General features: G+C 34.0%; 3 protein-coding genes across 3 annotated transcripts in view; 1 reads left to right on the top strand and 2 right to left on the bottom strand.

The window, feature by feature from the left end:
* The window catches only part of LOC101266680 (pentatricopeptide repeat-containing protein At2g15980), a 43,917-nt gene that overhangs the window by 10,793 nt on the left and 10,148 nt on the right, over window positions 1-22,976 (top strand). The gene's annotated exons all lie outside the window — the stretch shown is intronic.
* Window positions 1,777-3,647, bottom strand: LOC104649737 (uncharacterized). The gene is made up of 4 exons (XM_010329274.1): window positions 3,453-3,647; window positions 2,922-3,107; window positions 2,014-2,064; window positions 1,777-1,926 (listed from the first exon to the last, which is right to left on the bottom strand). The coding sequence occupies exons 1-4, from the start codon at window positions 3,645-3,647 to the stop codon at window positions 1,777-1,779; spliced, it is 582 nt and encodes a 193-aa protein (XP_010327576.1).
* LOC109121286 (secreted RxLR effector protein 161-like) lies at window positions 5,088-6,569 on the bottom strand. Its single transcript, XM_019215956.1, has 2 exons — window positions 6,424-6,569; window positions 5,088-5,640 (listed from the first exon to the last, which is right to left on the bottom strand). Exons 1-2 carry the CDS (start codon window positions 6,567-6,569, stop codon window positions 5,088-5,090), a joined length of 699 nt encoding a protein of 232 aa, XP_019071501.1.

Raw genomic sequence — 22,976 nt, 5'->3', positions numbered from 1 at the left:
AAGTCAACCATCAAACACATATCACAATCACAACCTCATTGAATAACAACCACACTTGTACACCTAAGTAAACACATCAATTGCATGTGTTTAATCACATTTAATGTTTCAATTCATATTGTTTTTTCCCCTAATCATCTATCATGCATGTAATACTAATGAAGTAGTCGAGTCAACAAAACAAATACTAATAAAGTAGTTGACAAGCATATATAACATAAATGAGAGAACGACCAACCATCACCTACCTCAAATCAAGTCTTGAAATCTCTTTTGAGATTGAACCGAAGATTTGTAGTAGATTCTGGTTTGTTCTTTGTCTAATACAATACAAAATACAATAATGGCCTAAAATACCCGAATTGTAATAAAATCCTAACACTTATGTCATTTCCGTGGTCAACCCTACCCAAAGGTCTTTCAACATTAATTCAAGTCAAACTTTGCCCTAAGTCACCCAATAAGGATATTAAGGCCTCATAATCACAATACCAAAGTAGGGCAAGTAATTAACTTGCCTTTATTGATGAAATTGATGGAAATAGGTTGAAATTCAACCCAAGGCCGCTCTTTCCACTTCCCAAAACGAGTTTGCAGAATTATGAGCAGTTTAGGTGAAGTTTCTACATAAATTCATGACTAACTCCAGTATAGGGCTTCGCCATAACGGGACCACTCACTGTAGCAAGATTTATTTCCCCGCTATATCGGATTCCATGGGCAGAGACTTGAAATTCTCTCCAAAAATCCATATTTTGCAAGAACACTTTTAAACCTCGACCTACTAAACTAGTCTTTTCATGTCAAGTTTTAGATCAATAATTTTACTTACCCTAATTCGATTTCGATAAGTGTTATAGTTTCCTTAATGTCTTAGTTATTAGAAAAATTATCTTAAGTATAAACATTTTAGCCAATCTATTCTTGGATTGTTTAGACCTCACCTTGCTCAGATTTTGTCTGAGACTAGCCTAACCCCAAATTTTTAAATGACTATTCCAAAGGGTTTCTTATCCAATTTCTTCCACCAATGGTTTACCCATAACGACCGGAAGGATTACATTGAACTTTTGAACCTTCTTCACAATTTCTGTTCTGGTTGATTTTGTCCTTGGATTTCTTGGAATTGATGTAAAAGAAAACTCGAAAAGTATAATAATAGCTTCATCTTTATTTTCCGTAGTTTTATGTAATTTTTTCTTCGATGTCTCTAGGACTTTATCATGAATATACAAAGAATAGAGTATTAAACTTCAAATAATATGATTATTGAGCAAGTGATCTTAAATCCTTCTTATAAATATGGTAATCTTAATGTATAGAGGGAAAACATTAGAAGCCAAAATGCCTCAAGAGTTTAGACATAGAAAAAGGAAAGGTAGAATTGTTTCTGAACATGACAATATGTGTAAAATTAGGAAAGAAAATTTTATAATATTTACGAAATTAATAATTCTATAATATTTAAAAGAGAGTGTAAATGATGATAACTTTTTTTAGGTAACTAACTTGTTTCCATTAATCACCCGTAAAGCAATACAAAGCAACCAACATCCATAGTTAGCTAGATTCTAATATTAAAAAAAAAACACCACTATCGTCGCTCTCCTCTACATGCTATACACAAAATCTTCACTTCTTCTCTTATAACAACCAAGATTGAACTAAAGGCCTAGCCTTTGAGGAGGCTCTAACATTACAAATAAAAACAATAGTTGTAGTAATTCTATCTACTCCATTTGTCCTTTGCTCAAACACTCTTTAATACCTATCAATCTATATTGCATAGATAAGTTCAACATACACCATTCTGAAACTCTGAGCCCTTGTTGTTTTCCCCTTTGCATTCTTTAGAACCCAGAAAAGGTGTTGCTGCCAGTCCCCACCTATGTCATACGACATCTGCATCCAAGTAGCAAGTCCAACCTAAAGGCTTTTGGTATAAGAACATTTCACAAACAAGTGATCTCGTGTTTTATCTCCATTTTGGCACAACAAACATTGTGGCTCCACCTTGGCTCCCCATTTCAGAAACCTCTCTTTTGTGAGCAACTTAGCTTGCATCTGTAGCCACATAATAAACATAGCCTTTGATCGAGAAATATCACTGAACATACTGAACATTAGGCATTTCCAGGGCATCCTCATACCATCTCCTATTTTCTCAAATAAAGTTCTTTAGTTATAGCCTGTTGATTCACAAACCGACAATTGTTTCGCACCATCCTAGCTTCCAAAATCTTCCTAGGTATTCAACATGCATGTTGAGGAATAGGCATCACCTGTATATCATAATTTTTTTTATATAGTATCTATGTATCCATCTAATCCACATCTTTTTCTACTTATGATTAAGATCCCAAAAAGTCTTAGCAATTGCAGATTTGTTCCATAAATACAAATTAGTAACATTCAGTCTACCTGGCAGATTTTGGTGTACATATTTTTTCCCAAGCAACCAGTGCTTTCTTGTTTATATGATTTGTACCTGTCCACACATAGCCCTACGATGAGCCTCAATAAGTTTTACCACTTTGTTGGGCATTAGAAATACTTGTGCCCAATAAGATTGGACCAAATAAAACTGTTTGAACTAGCTGTAATCATAGGATACTCCCTATATATGATAATTTCTTTGCTGTCCAAGATGATATTCTGCTGACTATCTTCTCAATGAGCAGTTGCCACTGTATTATTGGCAACTTCTTAGTTGATAGTTGAACACCTAAATACTTAAAGGGTAACTCCCCTGAAGAGTATCCTTAGTGGCGAAGGAAATCTTCTTTTACTTATGTTTGCATACTTCCAACATAGACACAACTCTTACCTAGATTAGCTTTCAAACCAAAAGCTTGAGAAAATTGCATGAAACACTATTGTAATTCAGCCACATACCTCAAATCACCCCTAGCAAACATTACCAGGTCATCCGCAAAGCTTAAATGAGTAATATTCAGTTTGGCACATTTAGGATGAAACTTGAAGCCCTTATTCCCTCGTAGCACATTCAAACATCTACTAAGATATTCCATGGCAATGACAAATAAATACGGAGACATATGATCTCCTTGTCTAAGCCCTCTTGCTGCACCAAAAGGCTCAATATGCTTCATTCACCACAACTAAAAAATTAACAGTCTGAATGCACTCCATTACCCAACCAATAAGCCTTTTGGGAAAATTCATTGCTTCCAATACTTAAGTATATCCACTCAACAGTATAAATCAACATTTATCATACACTAAGGAGATATATGCTTCATACTATAAGTATGCACTAGTTCATTAGCCAGAATAATATTACCTACTATTGTCCTCCCAGGTATAAAACCTGCTTGAGCTTCACTAATAACTCCAGCAATCACCATTTACATCCTAGATTTTAAGACCTTAGAAATGATCTTATACTAAATAGAGCAACAAGATATTGGTGTATACTCTGTTATAGTAACAGGTTGAGCTGTTTTGGGAACTAGAGTAATTGTTGTGCACTTGACAAGTCTATACATGGTACATGTTGCGACGAAGTCCTCCACAACTGCTATAACATCAACTTGAATCACTGGCCATGCTTCTTTAAAATAAGTAGCATTGTACCCATCCACACCAGGAGCCTTGTCAAGACCAATAAATTTGAAGCCCTCCATAATTTCATAAATGGTCGCTTCTGCACATAATTGTTAGTCCTTAACAATACCAATTGGTCTAAGGATTTGTCTAAATAAAATGTATGTACGACGTTAAACTTAAATTCTACTTTAAATGATAAAAGCAAAACTTAATTAGGTTGCTTGTCATTACACAAAATCTAAATTAGTATATCATTTCAATGGAAATTGAAGATAATTTAAATAGACTAAATGAAGTATTCAACATGTCATATAGGTTATATAATTTGTTGTGATATTATAATTCATTTTTTCGATAACAGTCATCCACTATAATAATAATTCAGTATATTTAACAACCATTTTTTTATGGAATAGATCTTTTATGTTAGTTGTACTACATGTTTTTTTGATTAATGAAATTTCCCATATCAATAAATGAATAGTATCATAGGATCCTTATAAGGCTTGATTAATCATCTTCCATTTGAACTAGATTTTGAGGTGTGAATTAGGTCCAAGTTTAGACTCGTTGGATCTGATGTGATGCCCTCGAACTGTGCTGGGGGGGGGGTAGATATACTCTTGATCCATGATTGTACACGATCTAGATCGGCAGTGAAACTACAAAATAAGAATGTTCGAATGCGGGCTTGGATGAGTGGAACTACGGATACAAAATGTTCAGATGCGGGCGTGGAGGAAGGGGTGATAAATGGCGTCCCATATATGCGAATGAATAAAATCTTAGTTTTCTTATAGCATGAATGGAATATCCCGAATAAAGAATATATGAATATATACGTGGAGGACGGGATGTCCTTTATAGGTAAATGAACAGAATCATAGGCTCCTTATAAAACACAAATGGAATGTCCCGCATCACTAATGAATGGAATCGTGGACTCTTCATGAGAATTGGACTCGACCTTATTCTAGGCTAGCTTTTAGGATATGAGTTAGGCCTAACGCCTAATAACCCGATAGTAGATTCAAGCTCATTGAGTCCAATATGGCGCCCTCAGATTACATCGGGGATGAGAGGGAATATAATCATGGTCCATAACTATGCACGCTTCAGATTTGATAAATGATGCAAGTGTATTTCACTTCATAACCAAAATGATAAATTACACCTAGAATATATAGATAAAGCTAGACACAAAAGGTCGAGAGCATATCCTTGATAGGTTACCTACCATACGTACAATATTTGACTATTAGTCATTACCTACAATACTTGACTATTATCTTGCACACAATCTAATAGTTAAACTACTCTTTGACAATATCTTAACACCCCCCCCCCCCCAGCTGGAGCATATATATCATATGCTCCAAGCTTGTTGCAAATGTATTCTACTCGAGTTTCTTTAAGGGACCTGGTAAGAATATCTGCCAATTGGTCATTTGAACAAACAAAGCTGGTGGCAATGCATCCGGACTCAATCTTTTGCCTAATGAAATGACAATTCACCACTATATGTTTCGTTCTTTCATGGAAAATGGATTTGAGGCAATACGAAGGGCAACCCGATTGTCACATATAAGCTTAATTGGTTTGAATTCAACATATTTCAACTCTTGAAGAAGTTGTTTCAACCAAATAAGCTCGCATGAAGCAAGGGCCATAACTCGATATTCTGCTTCTGCGGTAGATCTTGCAACTACATCTTGCTTTTTACTTTTCCAAGAGATTAAATTGTCTATAATCATGACATTATACCCGAAAGTAGAGCGTCTATCTGTTAGAGAACCTGACCAATCCGCATCACAATATCCAATGATGTCCGCGTGACCTTTGTCTTCATATAACAATCCTTGTTCTGGAGCTCTTTTGATGTATTTGAGGATGCGAATTACTGCATCCCAATGATCTTTACAGGGAGCTTGGAGAAACTGTATAACCACAGTTATTGCAAATGAAATATCCGAGCGTGTAATAGTTAGATAATTCAATTTACCAACCGGTCTTTGATATCTACCAGGATCTTCCAATAGCTCCCTCTGTCCAAGAACAAGTTTGATGTTTCTATACATAAAAGTGTCAATTGTTTTTATTTTGGAAAAAATATTTATTAAGACTTGTTTGGAGTCGGCATTTAATTTTTTAAAGAAAAAAAACTATTTTTTCTTCCAATCAACTAAATAGGAAATCAATTGAAAAGAGTTCAAGGGTTTCGAGGTTCATATTAACGTTTTAGGAAGGTTTTGAAAGCGCCTAAAACACTCGCTTACTTGTGATTATGCGACAATTAATTTGTTTTGACTAAAAGACTTAACTTGATCTTTTTCTGAATTAAACAATTCTTATCGTCATAACCATTTAAAAGGGGAAAGGAAAAGATATTAACTTGTTACCCAGGTGAGATATTTGCTTTCAAAATTTTATCTTTTTAACTCCATTTGAAGATCGTTAATTTTAATTGAATTGTTAAAATGAGATGGGCGTCTCTCGAGGATTTGAACTTTTCAACCTTAAACTAATGACAAACATTAATACGCAAATAAATATAGTAAAGTAAAGAAGAGAAGAGAGTTGGGTCCAAGTCTAACTTCTATCCGTCTGGGCCAGTACTTAGGCCTCTTTGTTCGGTATCCCAACAAAGCATATGGCAACATATCATGCTAACCCCGGTGATCGGCAATCATTTTTTTCAAATCTTCTTGATGTTCTTGTTGACAGCCTCTACAACTCCGTTCATCGAAGGACGATAAGTCGTTGAGTGATCTTGAACTGCTCACATATATCTCTCATCAAATGATGTGGAGATTCGTACCATTATCAGAAATGATGGATTCTGGTACTCCAAACCTGCATATCAGATTGTTGCGGACAAAGTTAGCTACAACTTTCTTAGTCACTGACTTGTACGAAGCTGCTTCCACCCTCTTGGTGAAGTAGTCAATGGATATGTGTCTGTTAGAAGCAACTGGCTTTATTTGACCAATAACGTCCATGCCCCAAGCTACAAACGGCTAGATGAGGAATTGGCCTAGACAATGCTTGATCAACATTCTTTCTCTTCGTCTCTGCTTCTCATCTGTGGGGACATACCCCAAACCAAACTTTGCTCCTTTGGCGGGAATTTGGATAGGCTAGACAATTCCCTAGAATTTTTTTCCAATTTAAAACTACTCTTTTGCATTATAGTAGGAATCTTTTTGTATACAAAAGGCATAAGGGGTTGTGGAGCTAAATCATCGCCTATGGCATTTACCATCTCCACTGTGTAGAAATCACAACCTTGAGATACTTCATCAACGATCGTTAGATAACCATTGGAATGGCTTCCTTCACCATGAATAACTAAATCATGTTCCTTCCAAACAAATTTCATTAGTTGGTGAAGGGTAGAAGGCACAACCCAATCATGTGGATGAACGACATCCCCAAAAGCAGGTTGTAACTAGTGTTTGATGTCAAAAACCTGGAACTCCACGGTAAACTGTGCAGGACCATCTGAATGTTCAAGTTTACTGCCCCCAATGTGTCTCTTTGCACCCCATCGAAAACCATTACATTGACCTGTTTCTATTGAAGCTTCCCCAAATTAAAATTTAGCTGCCTAAGAGTCGATAGTGGGCAAATATTGAGACTGGATCCATCGCCGACCAAGACACAATTTATAACCTTGTCTCGACATGCAATGGTGCCATGGAACAAAGTTTTCGTTACAAAAACTCATTCGGTGTCCTCGAATGACCTAGTTTATCATAACTACTATATTGTCACTATTAGTGCCCACGGACACATATGTGTCATCCAAAGCCTTCATTAAGGCTTGACTATTCAGATGCGAACTCATCAACAAGGCCCACATAGAAATCTGAGCCGAAGTCTTCCTGAATTCTTCACAATCGAAAAGTCCTTTGGCTATATTTATCCTTCAAAACTCTTTAGCCTCGGCCTCACTGATCGGTCTCTTCATTTGTTCCTTCTTTTGCCCCCCTTGAGCCAACTCTTTCGCCGTATAACATCTATCGGACCTAGTCATACCTTGAGCTAAAGTAGTTTCAATCACAAATTTTGGTCGTGCAGGAGTTTCTATTGACACCAAGGCAACAACCTTTTCGGGTATCAAAATTACAAATTCATTTTCTCTGATGCTCAACAAGCTATTGCCTTCTCCAGTTCGTCTTGAGCGAACAGAACTATTGCCTTTGTCACACACCAATTGTTATCTGTCTCTATCATATTGATAGTGATGCCCATTATTTGACAAACGATTATTATTGACATTGGGCGTGACTGTCTAGAGAGAAACCACCTTCTGGTCAGTCAGATCTTTGATCTTGTGCTTAAGGTTTAATACAATCTTCGGTATCATATCTGATACTGTTGGAATAATACCTGCACTTCTGATAAGGTCTACAAAACTTATAGCTAGTTTTCACCGGCTTGGGCCCCACTGGATCAAAATGAAAAGAAGCCTTAGTACTGGCCTAGGCGATAAAAAGCCAGACTTGGGCCCAACTCTTTTTCCTTCTTTACATTACTATATTTATTTACGTATTAATGTTTGTCGTTTGTTTAAGGTTGAAAAGTTCAAATTCCCAAAAAATGCTTATCTCGTTTGAACAATTCAACTAAAATCAATGATCTTTAAATGAAGTTAAAAGATAAAATTTTGAAAGCAAATATCTCACATGGGTAACAAGTTAATATCTTTTCCTTTCCCCTTTTAAATGGTTTTGACGATAAGAATTATTTAATTCAGAAAAAGATCAAGTTATGTCTTTTAGGCAAAACAAATTAATTGCCGAATAATAGCAAGTAATCGAACATTTTAGGCGCTTTCAAAACCTTCCTAAGATGTTAATATGAACCTCGAACCTTTTAAAAACTCTTTCAATTGATATCCTATTTAGTCAATTGAAAGAAAAAATAGTTTTCTAGATTTTTCTTTAAAAAGATTAAGTGGAAACTATAAACAACTCATAATAATATTTTCCCCAAAATAAAACATTAAATGATTTGCAATTTAACATGCATGTCTCCTCAAATAGGCCTAATAATTCATAGTTCAATCTTCACAATTCAACATTCAAACAAAATAAATAAGTCATCTCAATGACAATTAGTTCAATCACACGCAACAAGTATATCAATTATAATTAGCAACCAAGTCACGCATAAGCATCAAATGCATCAAGTCACAATAATCAATCTCTTGCCGAAATTATTTTCTATTGGCATAATATCTCTAGCCTGAACCATTTTCCATCGGCTTTATGTCAAATCACAAGACAAAATCTTTTTTCATTAACTTTATATCAATTCACTAGCCGAAATCATTTCCCATCACCTTTATATCAAATCATTAGCTAAAATCATTTCCTATCGACTCTATATCAAATTACTAGGTGAAACCATTTCTCATCAGCTTTATATCAAATCACTAGTCTAAACAATTTTCTATCGACTTATTAAACACTTGTTGAAAATGACCTCGCATCACGACAATCGCGAACAAAAACCTCGACATTATAACACTCACCAGTAAAGACCTCGGCATCATAAATCATCACATGTCTTATCACGCTGTTCAAAATCAATGCGCACAAGTCATATCACACTTGAAAGAGGCAATAATTCATACAATTCAAATCCACATTAACACTTTCAAACATTCATCAATCAATCAACAATGGTCACAATAAGATAATTCACATCATCATATTCATCACGTAAGATTTTTCGTTTCAACTGCTTTTTATCCATTTAAATATATTAAGTGGGCAATTAACCCTTCACCTCATCCTCATTGCTCCCAACACACAAACAACGAAGGAAGCATACAAATTTAACTAGAATATAAGGTTTAGGAGATCAATTGCCTTAAATCAATCAACAATCACTCCATTAGTTGAGTCTTCCCCTTCCAAATCACTTCCAAAATTACACAATCCATATACCAACAAGTATTCACAATAAATTTCTGGAAACAACATTACCCACATCAATCCTCTTGAAAGGTGGGTCAATCAACACAAAATCCAATTCTAAAATTATGATTTAAAATTGAAATTTAATACATGAAAACATCACTCAAGGCTTTAAAAACTCATTAGGAAAAATTATTTCGAAATGAGACTTAAAATTAGTTCAAACTCCCTTTTAGCTAAGAACTTGTGTTTTTGGGAAACCTCATCATTCACCAATGAAAATCTCGTATTTTGATGTTAAAACATGATTTAGCATGGAAAATCCTTTTTGAGTTTGCCACCAAGGTCTCCAAGTTCAAAAAAATGGTGAAATGGGGCTTAAATCTCGAAATTTTCAGGCCAAAATCTTTTTTTACGTTATACAAGCAACCAAAGGTTCGCTTAAGAAAACTCCGCTAAAAACGTGGGCCTCGATTCTGCGACCAGTCCTTCGCTTAAGCATAGGTCGTTAAGCGATGAATTCTTCATAATTGTGAAGGTCAATATGGGTTGACCCTTTGCAAAGGTGATCCAACCCTCGCTGAACCGAGTCTCGCAAAAGTGAGCCATCTATTGTAAAAGCAGAGCGCACCAGAACTCAAACATTTGAAAATCAGTTAGCACTTTAAACCTCAAAAAAACCCTTATGATTTGTTAGGAGCCCCGTACATTCAAACCATATATGTAAATCAATTATACTCGATGTTTCGGACTCAATGAAATCGTCACAATACGAATATGAGGTCTCTTTGACACGACATTTGTAAAAGTCACAAGAAATTAACTCACGCCTAAAAAGGCTAATAAACTCAGGCCTCTCAAAAAAATAAACCATGACCGCGCCTACACCTAAAGTTATGCCTTGAATCAAACGGAACTCTCATAATTTTTATCCGAACATATGAACCCCGAAGTTGACCAAAGTCAATCCAAACACTGAAATTCCACAATTCACAACTCATGACCTCAAATCCTAAAAAAAAAAACCTCTGAATGTAAAATCGACAACTCTCATGGATCATATTTTAAATTTCAGGAGTTGGAATTGATGAAATTCAATCCGATACTCGAAACTCAAAAGATATCGAAAACCACTTTCTTAACAACTGATTCTTTCAAAATCAAAACTTATCAAATTTTTAACTTTTAACATAAATATCAATATCGACTTTCAAACTCAATCATAGAAGACTCGGGGTCGATATTGGAAGGAAATTATGATAAATTTACAAAACTTTTCAAAAATGACCTGTCAGATCATTACATTAATATTATGGATTATCAAGTATTTTGACTTGTAGTACTTTTTACATAGTTAACAAATATATAAATTTTATTTCAAAAATATTGAAGATCACGTGCGTTCAAATTTTTGGTCAAACTTAAATTGTTTGACTCTAGAAAAATGAAATGTGTCACATAAATTGGGGTAGAGGGAATTATTGATTTATTTTTATTGGGTTATTGGATTAACAATTTGTTAATCGTTTTATAAAATAAATTATCGAGTTACCGATTCGGTTTTGATTTTTTTTATATTGATTTTTTTGGATGAATCGATAACCTATTAAGACTGCAGTAATTTACTTCTTTAGTCATACATAAATATATATTAGATATTAATCTCAATACCTTACTAGTTACTGTATTTACCCTTTAGCCTTCAATTCACACTTTAAATTGACTTTGAGTTCACAACTTCACATCATACAAAATGTCAAAAACTAAAGTAAGAACTCTATTGCTCTCAATTTCTCTTTGTTTTATACTTGTATAATTTTTTTCATGTTAGTTATTATTATTTCTATTTTATGAGCATTTGTGAAATTATATTTTTGTCTTGTCGTGTCTAATTGTTGGAGAAGTCGTATACTTGTATTTATAATCATTTGGTTATTGGTTAAACATAAAATCTATCCATAATGGACAAAACTGATAAATTGAAAATCGATGAAAAATATATTATTGATCTGGTTATACGTTTTTTAGCGTATTTAAAAATCGAAAATCGATAAATCAAACCAATAATACATAAACCAAGTCGAGTCGACCAATGCACATCCTTAAGAAGGAAATGTTAAACTCTGGACGATGTCTGGGAATACTTGGTGGTCCGAGTTACTTGAATGGTGTGTTGATTCATGTTTTGGGTGATTATGAATTACTTCGGGCATGTCCCAGGTGGTTATTATGCCAAGACTTTGACTAGGAGGTTTGCTGTTTCACTAGCTTGTGTGATGTTGTCAGGATGGTTTGGGCTTGTAATAGGGGGATGAAGAGTTAACATTCAATTTTGATCCTCATTTTCTTCAATTTATATTTTAAAAAGCTTTTAAGTTATAATTACTTTTATCATTAATTCCTATTATATTTGAGGACTTGTTACTAGTATTATTATAATAATTATTATTGTTAGTCTTATGAATGTCACGTTTTCTTAATCTATCTTTTAAAACTTTCTATTGTCATCATTTTATTATAAATTTCTGACTGGTTGAATTAGTTATAAGTCAATATTTTGCTAAATCATTAACAAAAAGCTATGATAATAATAATAATAATAATAATAATAATAATAATAATAATAATAATACTTTATTTTTACCTATTAATTATATATTGCACCAATTATTAAATGAGAAGCTAAAAAAAATAAGGGTAAGTGGAATTAGTTATAAGTCTATATCATTAACGAAATCTACAATAATAATAATAATACTTTATTTTTATCTATTATTTATGTATTGCACTAGTTATTAAATTAGAAGCTCAAAAAAATAAGGGTAACGGCACAAGTAACCCCCCCCCCCCAAACCCTCCGGCCTCCGACATTATTCATGAAATCTAAGCGACACACCTTAATTATACATGAGTCCTTTTATCTCCTTGAATTATTTTAAAGTGTAATAAATGCACTCTTTTGTGCTAAGATGGCACAAGAGTGTGTGTTACTCTCTTATAGGCTTGTGAGACACGAAAATGAGATATTAAAATCTGATTAAAATGGATGTGTTCATTTTTTATTGGACATTTTTATAATTAATTAGTATAATTATTAATTAAAATTAAAAAAAATTGACATCTTTTTAATTATTTTTTTTAACGACATAAAGTCAATTTTATAATTTTTTTCACAACATATTTAAATTGTCGATGAATTATTTTTGATGTTTTTCATTTATCTGTATACTGTTGTTAATTTCTCTTTTCATTTTCATTTTTTACTCAAATTAATAGCTTGAATCCACTGGGCATCTTCAATTCTACACTCGATTTTCCTCTACAAATATAGAGCTCTCTATTTTTTCAGACATCCAACTCCAACCAAGTTCTCTATTTTACTCTTTAAAAAAAAATTTATCTCCTTAATATTATAATATTATTTCTATTTCTTCTTTATCTTCTTATAACATAATATAATTTTTTATTTCTTTTTTCCAATTACTACATATAATTTTCATATGAAATAATCTTTTTTATTTTTTTATTTAATATAAAATTATTATTTCATTCTAAATTTAAATAAAAGAAATTGCAAGAAAATATTATATAATTTACAAATTAATGAACAAATGAAAAAAAAGGGAAATACAAGTATATACACACTGATTTTTTAAATTATTACGTTACTCATATAAGCTCTATTAATGCATTCTGGAGTTCAAAATGAGCATTTTTGTCCTTAATTTTTTTTATGTCTAGCTAAAAGTTGTTCAAATCAAAAAAATTTCATCTACCTCCATTTTTGTCGTTGGAGTTGGACCCTCTACGACATCTTGAATTGGTGCATTAGGATCACGTCCATCCTAATTATCATGTTGTGTCGTATAATAGATGTACTCATTATATCATGTAGCACTTTCTCCAAAAACGTTACGGTCGTGCAAAAATTGTAGAACGCCGAATGCATGTTCAACATCTTTTTCGACATGATTCTTGTTTCATGGCGAATTAATTATTACTTGTAATTTAATTATTATGTTATGTATCATAATGTTATCTTGTATTTAAATTATCATATATGTGTTGTATTTTTAAATTAAAATTTTCATCTTATCATTTTAGTTTTTTGCATAGTGAAAATTAATAATAAAATCAAATTAGATTATCCACGAAAATGAGAAAAAATTAAAATACTATTAACTCGTGATGAAAGTAATATATATTAAAAAATATATTTTTTAAAATATTATATTACATTTAAAAAGAAGTATGTGTCACACCCGAGCCTACACCCTGGGCGGGACCGACACTTGAAGACCATTGCTGGCCCTCAAACGAACCCCTGGCCTTGCTACTTAAATCAACGGAAAACAAAACCTCAACTTTGACACGAGTAACACATAATAAGAGGGAAATACGTCATATCATAACTTTGGCTAAAATGACACTTGAGTCTTAATAACTGAAAATAACTCCAAACTGAAATTCTTTAGTCTACGAAGCCTCTAAACTGTCTAGAGAGGGATGTTGGGACAAATCCCACAACATCCTAATAACTAAGCTAATATAGGAATGAAAATGATGTCCTCCAGAATGCAAAAAGGCTCACCACAAACTCTAAAGCTCATTCTGGAATCAACGAAGCATTGTGTGCTGATCCTAGGTACCTGCGTCTGCATCATGAAAAGATGCAGGTCAACTGGCATCAATACATTGAATGTATGAGTATGCGAGTTGGAGAACTAAACAATGACTTAAGCTTGAAGGGATTAGATGAACTTACCTCAACTCTACTTAACTCAAGAGTACACTTAAACTCAAATTATATACATATAAAAGCAGTTTAAATCACATGCAAGTTGTGTGTGTGTGTGTGTGTGTGTATATATATATATATATATATATATATATAAAGCTCATAAAACAGTGATAACAACTTATTTCGTTAAAGTAAATGCAGTTTAAAACTCAACTTTACTTATATAAGAAAGTAATGTCGCCTTTTTGGAGTTTTTCTAACCGACAACCATCATCATGAGCCTAAGTGATGGTACAACGTCTTACCTCACGTTCCAGAGGACCATCCTACATCTTGTCATCAGTATAGGACCTTACTTAACTAAGTAGATCCACTGGCTCTCCTTACGTGATCATCTAAAAAGTATGACACGTCAATTCTCATGTTGGCTACATGGTTTACATGGAGACTTCAGTTAATATGAACTCTTATCTCCACATTGGTGTTCAATACTACTCCTAAAAATGTACTTTAGCTCATACTTTTAATAAAACTTCCTTCATTTGGGCTGAGATAATTTACTGTACCCATTAACTTTAAAAAGCTCCTTTTTGAATCAACGTTCCCCTTTTTGTTTAAAACTTTTTTGGAACTTCTAGTTCCCCTCTTTACTCAAATGTGAAACATTTGCAAAACTCTAGGGAATACTTAGTTCCCTTATATCTTTTGAGAAATGAACTCAAATCTTGCTCTTTACTTAACTTAAAACTTTGACTCGTAGGGAATACTTAGTTCCCTTTTAGCTTTTTGAGATATGAACTCAACTCTTTACTTGGGTTTGAACTTTAAGTCTTTAAAACAAAGTGAAAACATTTGTAAAAGACTTTAGAGAACTTATAAGTTTACTTTGACTTGCTTATTAACTTCTAGACTTGGCTCTGAACTTCTTTCACTTTCATCTTAACTTTCCTTGAATTGATTTATGGATTCAAGGATCATGATCTCATGTTTATGGATGATTTCATGATGTTTAAATGTACCTTAGAGTGTTGGAAACAACTAGGTTTAAGGGGTACATCACTTAGGAATTAGTACGAAAAGATAGGGAAAGAACGGGGTCTCAAGGGGGTCTTGGCGCTCTGAAGGCGCAGAGCACCATAGCCTGAGGACAGAGGTTGTCCTAAGGAGCTTCGAGAGGCGCGGAGCGCCAGAGTGTGACAGACAAACTCTGTCCCGAGGTGCTTTGGAGGCGCGGCGCCCCAGCATCCCTTCCAACGGATTTTCCGACTTTCTTCTTCGTTTTTATCTCTAAACCTTCTCAAACTCCCATGGATCCCAGCCCAACCTCTTAGGATCCCTAATTAATTTATTACCCAGTGATTTAGATCCGAAAACAGTTTTAAAACATGGATTACAACTAAATCCGGTTTTGGAACTTTCCCTGCTCAACATCCCATCTTCCAAAGGTCATATCTCACTCATACAACCTCGAAAATTTGCAAACTTGGCGTCGTTGTAAATATCTTCATCGGGCTTTTCATTCATATAAAGAACTCACCCAAATTTTTCCTGAGTTGGAAGTTATGGTCGGTTGAAAATGTCCAAAACTCACTTTTGATCTGGAAATTGTTTTCCAGATTTTCGTACTTATTTCCAAATTTGATTTTTCTTGTTTTTCTTAGCTTAACCTTAGTTTATCTAGAATCCGAGATGTTACAGTGTTAATATTAGATATTTAATTATTGACATTATATATGATATGTAAAATAATATGTTAATTAGTAAGTAATAAAAATAGTCATTAGAGAGTGTGAATAGTAGTTCTCCAAATTTGGCGAACTACTATTCACCTCTCTATAAATGGAGTATAGTAATATGGTGGTTGGAAAGGGTATTCTCTATTTTACTTTCCAAACATAAAGAATGGAGAGTAAAACAGAGGTGGATTGGAGATGGTCTGAGGTAAAAAATAAATTGCATATTATGAATTTAGTGTAGGCAACACCCCTGCCTCCTCAATTATCCACGTCATGACCCTACCCTCAGCCCCCACCCCCACATATTCTCCAACAATATTATGGCATCCCACCCCTACCCCAATCCTAACTCCAATCCGTTTAAGTACTCCACCAAAATACCCCCGCCGCCTCTTTTTCCCTTCTCACTTCAAATGGATTTTCTTAACCCAAATTCAATTAGGAAAAATGACCCTCTTTTTTGAATTTTTTTTGGATTAGAGTTCAAAATTAAGGTGGTTTCTCCAATGGAGATTTTGGACCATAATTAATGAAATTTATTTATTCCTTATTTTGTTAGATCAGTAACTTCAATAGGATATAAGAGATCTAACATTTTAAATTCAGATTGAATTGCTCGAGTATTTGAGGATTGGAGTTATATTTTGTGATGAATTTAAATGTGGGTGATAAAATATATAGTTTGTGTTTTGATGTTTCGTGGTAAAAATTTAAATTCATAGTAGATATGGAATCCACTTGTACTAAAGGGATAAATTTGATGGTTAGTTATAATTTCATGATGATCGCTATGAATTTTAATGGTAAAAATAAGTGGGTTTAATGTTTATGGAGTGGGTGTTGATAATGAAGAAGAAGGAATCAAATGACATGATTTATTTTTAAAACAAAATTATTTTTTAATGACGAGACATTGATATAATGATGACATTGAAAATTCTCTTTTTTGTGTGTTTTAAATCATTGTAAAACAACAAGCTACATAAAGATAATGGAGAACGTGACTGACCAACTATGAAATGTGTCCTACTTTATCTAACCAACTTAGTGTCCTACTTTGTTTAAAAAACTAAAAAATAATTACTAGGAATAAAATAAAGATGTATATGACTGATCTTTCAGAAACTTAAACTTCTGGCTTCTTCGTCGTAACTGTTTCACCATTATCTACACCAACACCTCCCCCTCTCCCCTCAAGGTGGAAAGGGAGGGGAACACACCCAGCTTGCCTCGAAGGTAACTGTGAAGAGGCCCTATTTAAGGGCTTAGTGAATAAATCGGTTAATTGAGACGAAGATGGAGTGAATGAGAGTGAAATTAAACCAGCAAAAAATTATTGTCAGACGAAATGGCAATCAAGCTCCACATGCTTGGTTCACTCTTGAAAAACAGGATGCTTGACAATATGTATAGCAGCTTTGCTATCCGAGTGAAGAGGAACCGGCAAAGCTATAGGAGCTGAAAGACTAGTGAATAATCGTACCAACCAAGTCAACTCAGCAACAACTTTTCTCATGGACCAATACTCAGCTTCAGTAGCGCTGAGGGAGATAGAAGTCTGCTTCTTTGACTTCTAGGAGATAGGAGAAGCACCAAGAGCATAGAAAATTCACTTACAAACTTCCGTGAATTGGGCAAGTCCCCCAATTCGAATCACAAAAAGCTATCAATTCAAAGGATGGTGATGAAAACATGAATAATCCCATACCAGGGTCCCTCAACAAGTAGCGAAGGACACGAAGAGCAACATTCAAATGAGGGGCCTTGGATCTTGCATATATTGGCTCAACTGTTGTATTGTAAAGGAAAGATCTGGGCGAGTACGTGTGAGATAATTTAATTTTCCGAGTAGATGGCGATACAAAGTTGGGTCTTTGATTAGTTCACCCGAATTAGCAAGCAACTTTGATGTGGGATCAAGAGGGGAAGATATTGCAGTAAGGCCAGAATATCAAATTCTGACAGCAAATCCAAAGTGAACTTGTGTTGACTGAGAATTAGACCCCTTACTCGCGAAGAAACTCCATACCAAGGAAATAGTACAAGTTCCCCAAGTCTTTAATTTTGAACTTTTGATTTATGAAGACTTTAAGTTATTCATCTCTTTAATATCATTTTTAGTTAACAAGATATCGTCTACATAGATAGCCACAATACATATAGAAGAATTTGTTTTCTTATAGAACAGGGAATAGTGATTTAACGGATGAGTAAAACCTTTAAGATTTAAGGCAGAAGTCAATTTGGCATACCATTGCCGAGATGCCTGTCGAAGCCCGTAAAGGGATCTCTTCAGCGTACAAACATGATTTGAGGAAGGAGGAGTAAGTCCGACCGGAAATTCCATATACACCTCCTCATCTAAATCTCCATGTAAAAATGCATTATCCACATCCAGTTGAAATAGCTCCCAATTCTTTTTGACTACTACAGACAAAGTACACCTAATAGTAGTCATTTTAACCACCGATAAAAATGTTCCATTGAAATTTATTCCCTCTCTTTATATATCGCCTCTAATTACCAATCAAGCTTTGAGTCTTTCCATGCTTCCAGCTGAATGTTCTTGGGTAATGTCTTTCTACCATGAGGTAACTCTACAACCTCCCAAGTTTTTTTTAATTCAAGTGCTGCAATTTCTTTAGCCATGGCATTTTGCCAACCTGGGTGCATCATACCTTGAGTGTAGCTAGTGGGTTCTTTGAGGTTTAAGAGGGAATTTATGAATGTTTGATTTGTGGAAGACAAGCTGGAAAAGGAAAACCGAGGAGGCGTAACAGAGGAAAGAAATCAAGAAATGGTGACATTGGTGAGGTGCAAAACATTGCATATATAATCCTTTAGATAACTAGGCGTTTTATAAGATCTAGAAGATTTTATAAGAATATTATCTATGACCATAGGAGACACTGAAGTTGAGGGAATGTTTGTAGGAATAATAGAAGAAAATGTAGATTCAAAGAAACCAAAATGACGATCATTAGGAAAACCAGACTTAGTGATAGGTGAAATGGGAATAGAATTGTCCTCTGTGGCCAGACTATGAGGAACTAAAGTAGGCACATGATCCTTAGGGACAATATAATCCTTAGGTAGAAAAGACTTTGTACATTCACCAAGTTTAGTAAAGGCAAAAGGAAATATGTTTTCATGAAATATCACATCTCTTGAAACACAGATTTTCTTGGTTTGAAGATTAAGTAACTTATAATCTTTCTTTCAATAAGGATATCCCAAAAACTAACATGACACATCTCTAGGTTTAAAATTTGCCCTATGAACTGAAATAGTGAAAGCAAAACACAAACAACCAGAACACTTAAGACTTTGATAATTTGGTTTAGACTTAAAAAGAATCTCATAAGGTGATTTGTATTTAAGAACTTTGGAAGGAAACCTATTAATCAAATAGGTTGTTGTTAAAAGACAATCACCCCAAAACTTGATAGGTAAATGCGATTGAAAAAGAAACGTTATAGACATATCTAATAGATGTCTTATGTTTCCTTTCAACAACTCTATTTTGTTGTGGAACCGAAACACAAGTTGTTTGGTGAATGTTTCTCTCAGATGAAAAAAATTCAAATTGCAGTTTTTCAGTTCCTAATTCAAAAGCATTATTTGATCTTATTTTTTGGACTTTAGTGCGAAATTGCCTCTCTATCATGCTTAGCAAAGATTTAAGTACTGTAAATGAATTTGATTTGGAAGATGGTAACCTCTACTAAAATCATCTACTATAGTGAGAAAATATCTGAAATTTTCATGAATAAGATTGTTGTAAGGTCCCCAAGTATCTACATGAATTAATTCTAAAATAGATTATGTAGAAATAGAACTAGAGGGAAAAGGGAGTTTGGACTATCTAGCCATTGGACAAATAATACATGGAGATTGAAAAGTTGAACAATGAGATACTGGAAAACACAAAAAAAAATCATATTGATTAAAGGCATATGACCGAGTCTAAAATGCCATAGCTTCTCTTCTACATTTGAAACAGGAACACAGAAACTAAAATTTAAAATATGAACAGGATTGGCAACAGTGCCTTCTTGGAATTAAAACTTGACTAAAGTAAAAGTATCTCTAGAAGGTGCAACTTTAGACTTCGATTTAGAATGTAGAGTCCACCTTTTTCTTCACCAGTCTCTAGTAGTTGCTTCACTGAAGGGCCTTGTAGAAAGAAAGAATCAGGAGTGAACAGAACATGTCGATTAAGTTGTTTACACAACTTGTGGACAGACATAAGATTGAATTTAAAATGTGGAATATAAAGAACATTATGCAAGATTAAATTTTGCAGAAGACTAACATAACCATGATGTGTGACCTTAACTTTGTGAGAATTGAAAATAATGTGTGACCTTAAATTTGTGAGAATTGGGAAGTGTCACCATGATTGGATTTCCTAATAGCTTAAAATTGGAATGAAGATGCTTGTTAAAAGTCATATGTTCAGATGCACCACTGTCCAATATCCAAGAATTGGTGTTTATTTTAACCAAAAATGCATAAGAATTGAAAAACATTTTCATACCAGCACAATTTGGCACTCGTGGTAGCTTCAACATTGTTATCACTTTGTTGTCCGGTTTTGAATTGTTGAAGTAATTGCAGAAGTTCTCCTATGTTCTCCTAAGTTAGAGTTTTTCCATTTGAGAACCCATTACCCCCTTGATCAGCTCATCCGCAGCGTGGTACGCATTGTTAGCCAAAGGTTGAAATTTCCTTTGCTTTGTGAACTTTAAATCTGGAGGAAATCCATGAATTCTGTAGCGTTTTTCAATGTTATGACCCGGCTTTCTGCAATAGGAACATGTGCTTGAGTTCTTCTTTGATTCAACAGATCCCTTTGGTGGTTTAAGACTGGGATAGTTTATATTTCCTCCTTATTGATCTGTTACGATAAAAGATGCAGAATCCCCTGGATAGACAGGGAGAAATATTGATTTCTCGTTGCTTTTCATCTTGGATAACCAAGGAATAAGCTGTCCAATAGAGGGTAAAGGGGATGACAAAAAAAATTGCTCCTTGCACCAATAAAGACTCATTCAGCCCCATCAGGAATTGTAACAACCTTTCATCTTGATGGGCTTTCAGAAGTTTTGCCTCAGCACCGCAATCGCACATACAAACACAAATAGAAAAAGTGTTTAACGCATCTAGTTCATCCCATCAACTCTTTATTTTAGTGAAGTAGCCTGATATACTTAGAGTTACCTTGCACCCCAACATTTAGTTCCTTTTGCAACATGAGTAAAGCATTTATTCAACTATCTTTTTAGATAAAGAGTTTAGAAGCCACGAAAAAACCATGTCATTGCAGCGTGACTATGCCTTATGAAGAGCCAAATCTGCGATTTGGAATCGACAGTGAATCATCAGTGAATCCAAGTTTGTTTTTGGCAGAGAGCGCAATTATAACTGCCCTTCTCCATCCACTATAGCTTTTCCCATCAAAAGTCGTGGAAACGAGATTCATCCCTGGATAATCAAAGGGATGAGTATAGTAAGGATGAGTTGAATCAATGATATTATATCCAGCAAAAAAGGTGGTTGGAGTGCTTTCAATAATTGGATCAGAAGTAGAAGACGTGGGTGTCATTGCAGAGAAGATGAAGAAAAGAGAAAACTAAACATAGGATATTAGGCAAATTTTAAACTTGCTCGGATACCATGAAAGAATAGCAAGAAATTGGTTGAGAGAAAATTCTCTTTTCTGTGTGTTTGAGATTACTGTACAGATGCATATATATACAACTCACAAAATAGGTGAACAATAAACTGCCTAAAGATAATTGAGAACGTGACAAGCCAACTATGAAACATGTCCTACTTTATCTAACCAACTAAGTGTCCTACTGTGTTTAAAAAAATAAAAAATGATTACAAGGAATAAAATAAATATATATATATGATTGATCTTTCAGAATCTTAAACCTCTGCCTTCTTCGTCGTAATTGTTCACCATTATCTACACCAACATAGGCAGTGTTAAGGGTGTGTTTCTTACACTTTAAAATAATTTAGAGAGTAATAGGACTAATATATACCTAAAGTAGTTGAAATTTCACGTATAGTTGAGAAAGTACTTGTGTTTTTTTCCAAAAATATAATTTGAAAAGGACGAAGCCCTAAAAACCCTTCGGCCAATCAGGCTACCAAATCTATCCATAAACTCATTTAGAAACCCAAAATACCAATCAATCAGCCCATGAAACATTTTCATCCTACCAAACATACCACTTGTGTTTTTTTATGATTGGCAAGAAAGTTAGAGAAGAATAATTCTTAATCATATCTCAAAAGAAATCCTTTTAATTAGATGCAAGTATATGTGCATGAAGTTATTTAAAGTAGCTTATCAAATACTAGTACAATTTTCTCAACTTAATAAAGAGAAAAAAACATAGTAATGTTTTACATTGGTTATTCATAGGCTAACATAATTGACAATCATTGAGACAGACACCCCAGGATAATTAAGCAACTTATCGAGTGGCAATCCATCATATCTTTGAAAAAAAGAGAGGGGTTCACTATTTTCTTTTCTTGTGAAAATAGGCATTTACAAATTTATTTTGACCTTTCTTGTTTTGCAACTTAGAAACCTCATTTGTCCACATATCTACTAGCCCAGAAACCTCATTTGTCCACATATCTACTAGCCCAGACATTCTTCTTGTGAAAAAAGAGCTAAACTTGATAAATAAATGATTTGGAAATTTGGTGTGCCTTCAAGTATCACTATAAGTCTATGTTTATATATGGGGAAAAAGATTTGAAATATATCTGAACTTTGATCAAAATTATTGTAATGACATCGAATTTGAAGAGGACTTTTTACCCCGTGCACTATTTGATAGAGCATTTTAAAGGTATATATGTGCCCACATAAATATCATAAATATTGCATCATTATGAAAAATAATGTTTCCACGTGGGTAGATATATACCTTTAAAATACATTATTAAATAGTGTAGGAGAGTAAAAGATCC

Source organism: Solanum lycopersicum, chromosome 10 (genome assembly GCF_036512215.1).
Source record: "Solanum lycopersicum chromosome 10, SLM_r2.1".
NCBI lineage: Eukaryota > Viridiplantae > Streptophyta > Magnoliopsida > Solanales > Solanaceae > Solanum > Solanum lycopersicum.
This window is presented reverse-complemented; position numbering and strand designations above follow the sequence as displayed.

Bases quoted from the DNA above. Each gene is read 5' to 3' on its own strand.
- LOC104649737 (XM_010329274.1), bottom strand. From the start codon at position 3,647: ATGGAGGGCTTCAAATTTATTGGTCTTGACAAGGCTCCTGGTGTGGAT. The intron at 3,108-3,452 runs GTTACTATAACA...TGGTGAATGAAG, and splicing joins TTCCCAAAACAGCTCAACCT to CATATTGAGCCTTTTGGTGC. The intron at 1,927-2,013 runs GTGGAGCCACAA...AAAAGCCTTTAG, and splicing joins TTCTGAAATGGGGAGCCAAG to GTTGGACTTGCTACTTGGAT.
- LOC109121286 (XM_019215956.1), bottom strand. From the start codon at position 6,569: ATGGACGTTATTGGTCAAATAAAGCCAGTTGCTTCTAACAGACACATA. The intron at 5,641-6,423 runs GTTTGGAGTACC...TTTTATGTATAG, and splicing joins CGCAACAATCTGATATGCAG to AAACATCAAACTTGTTCTTG.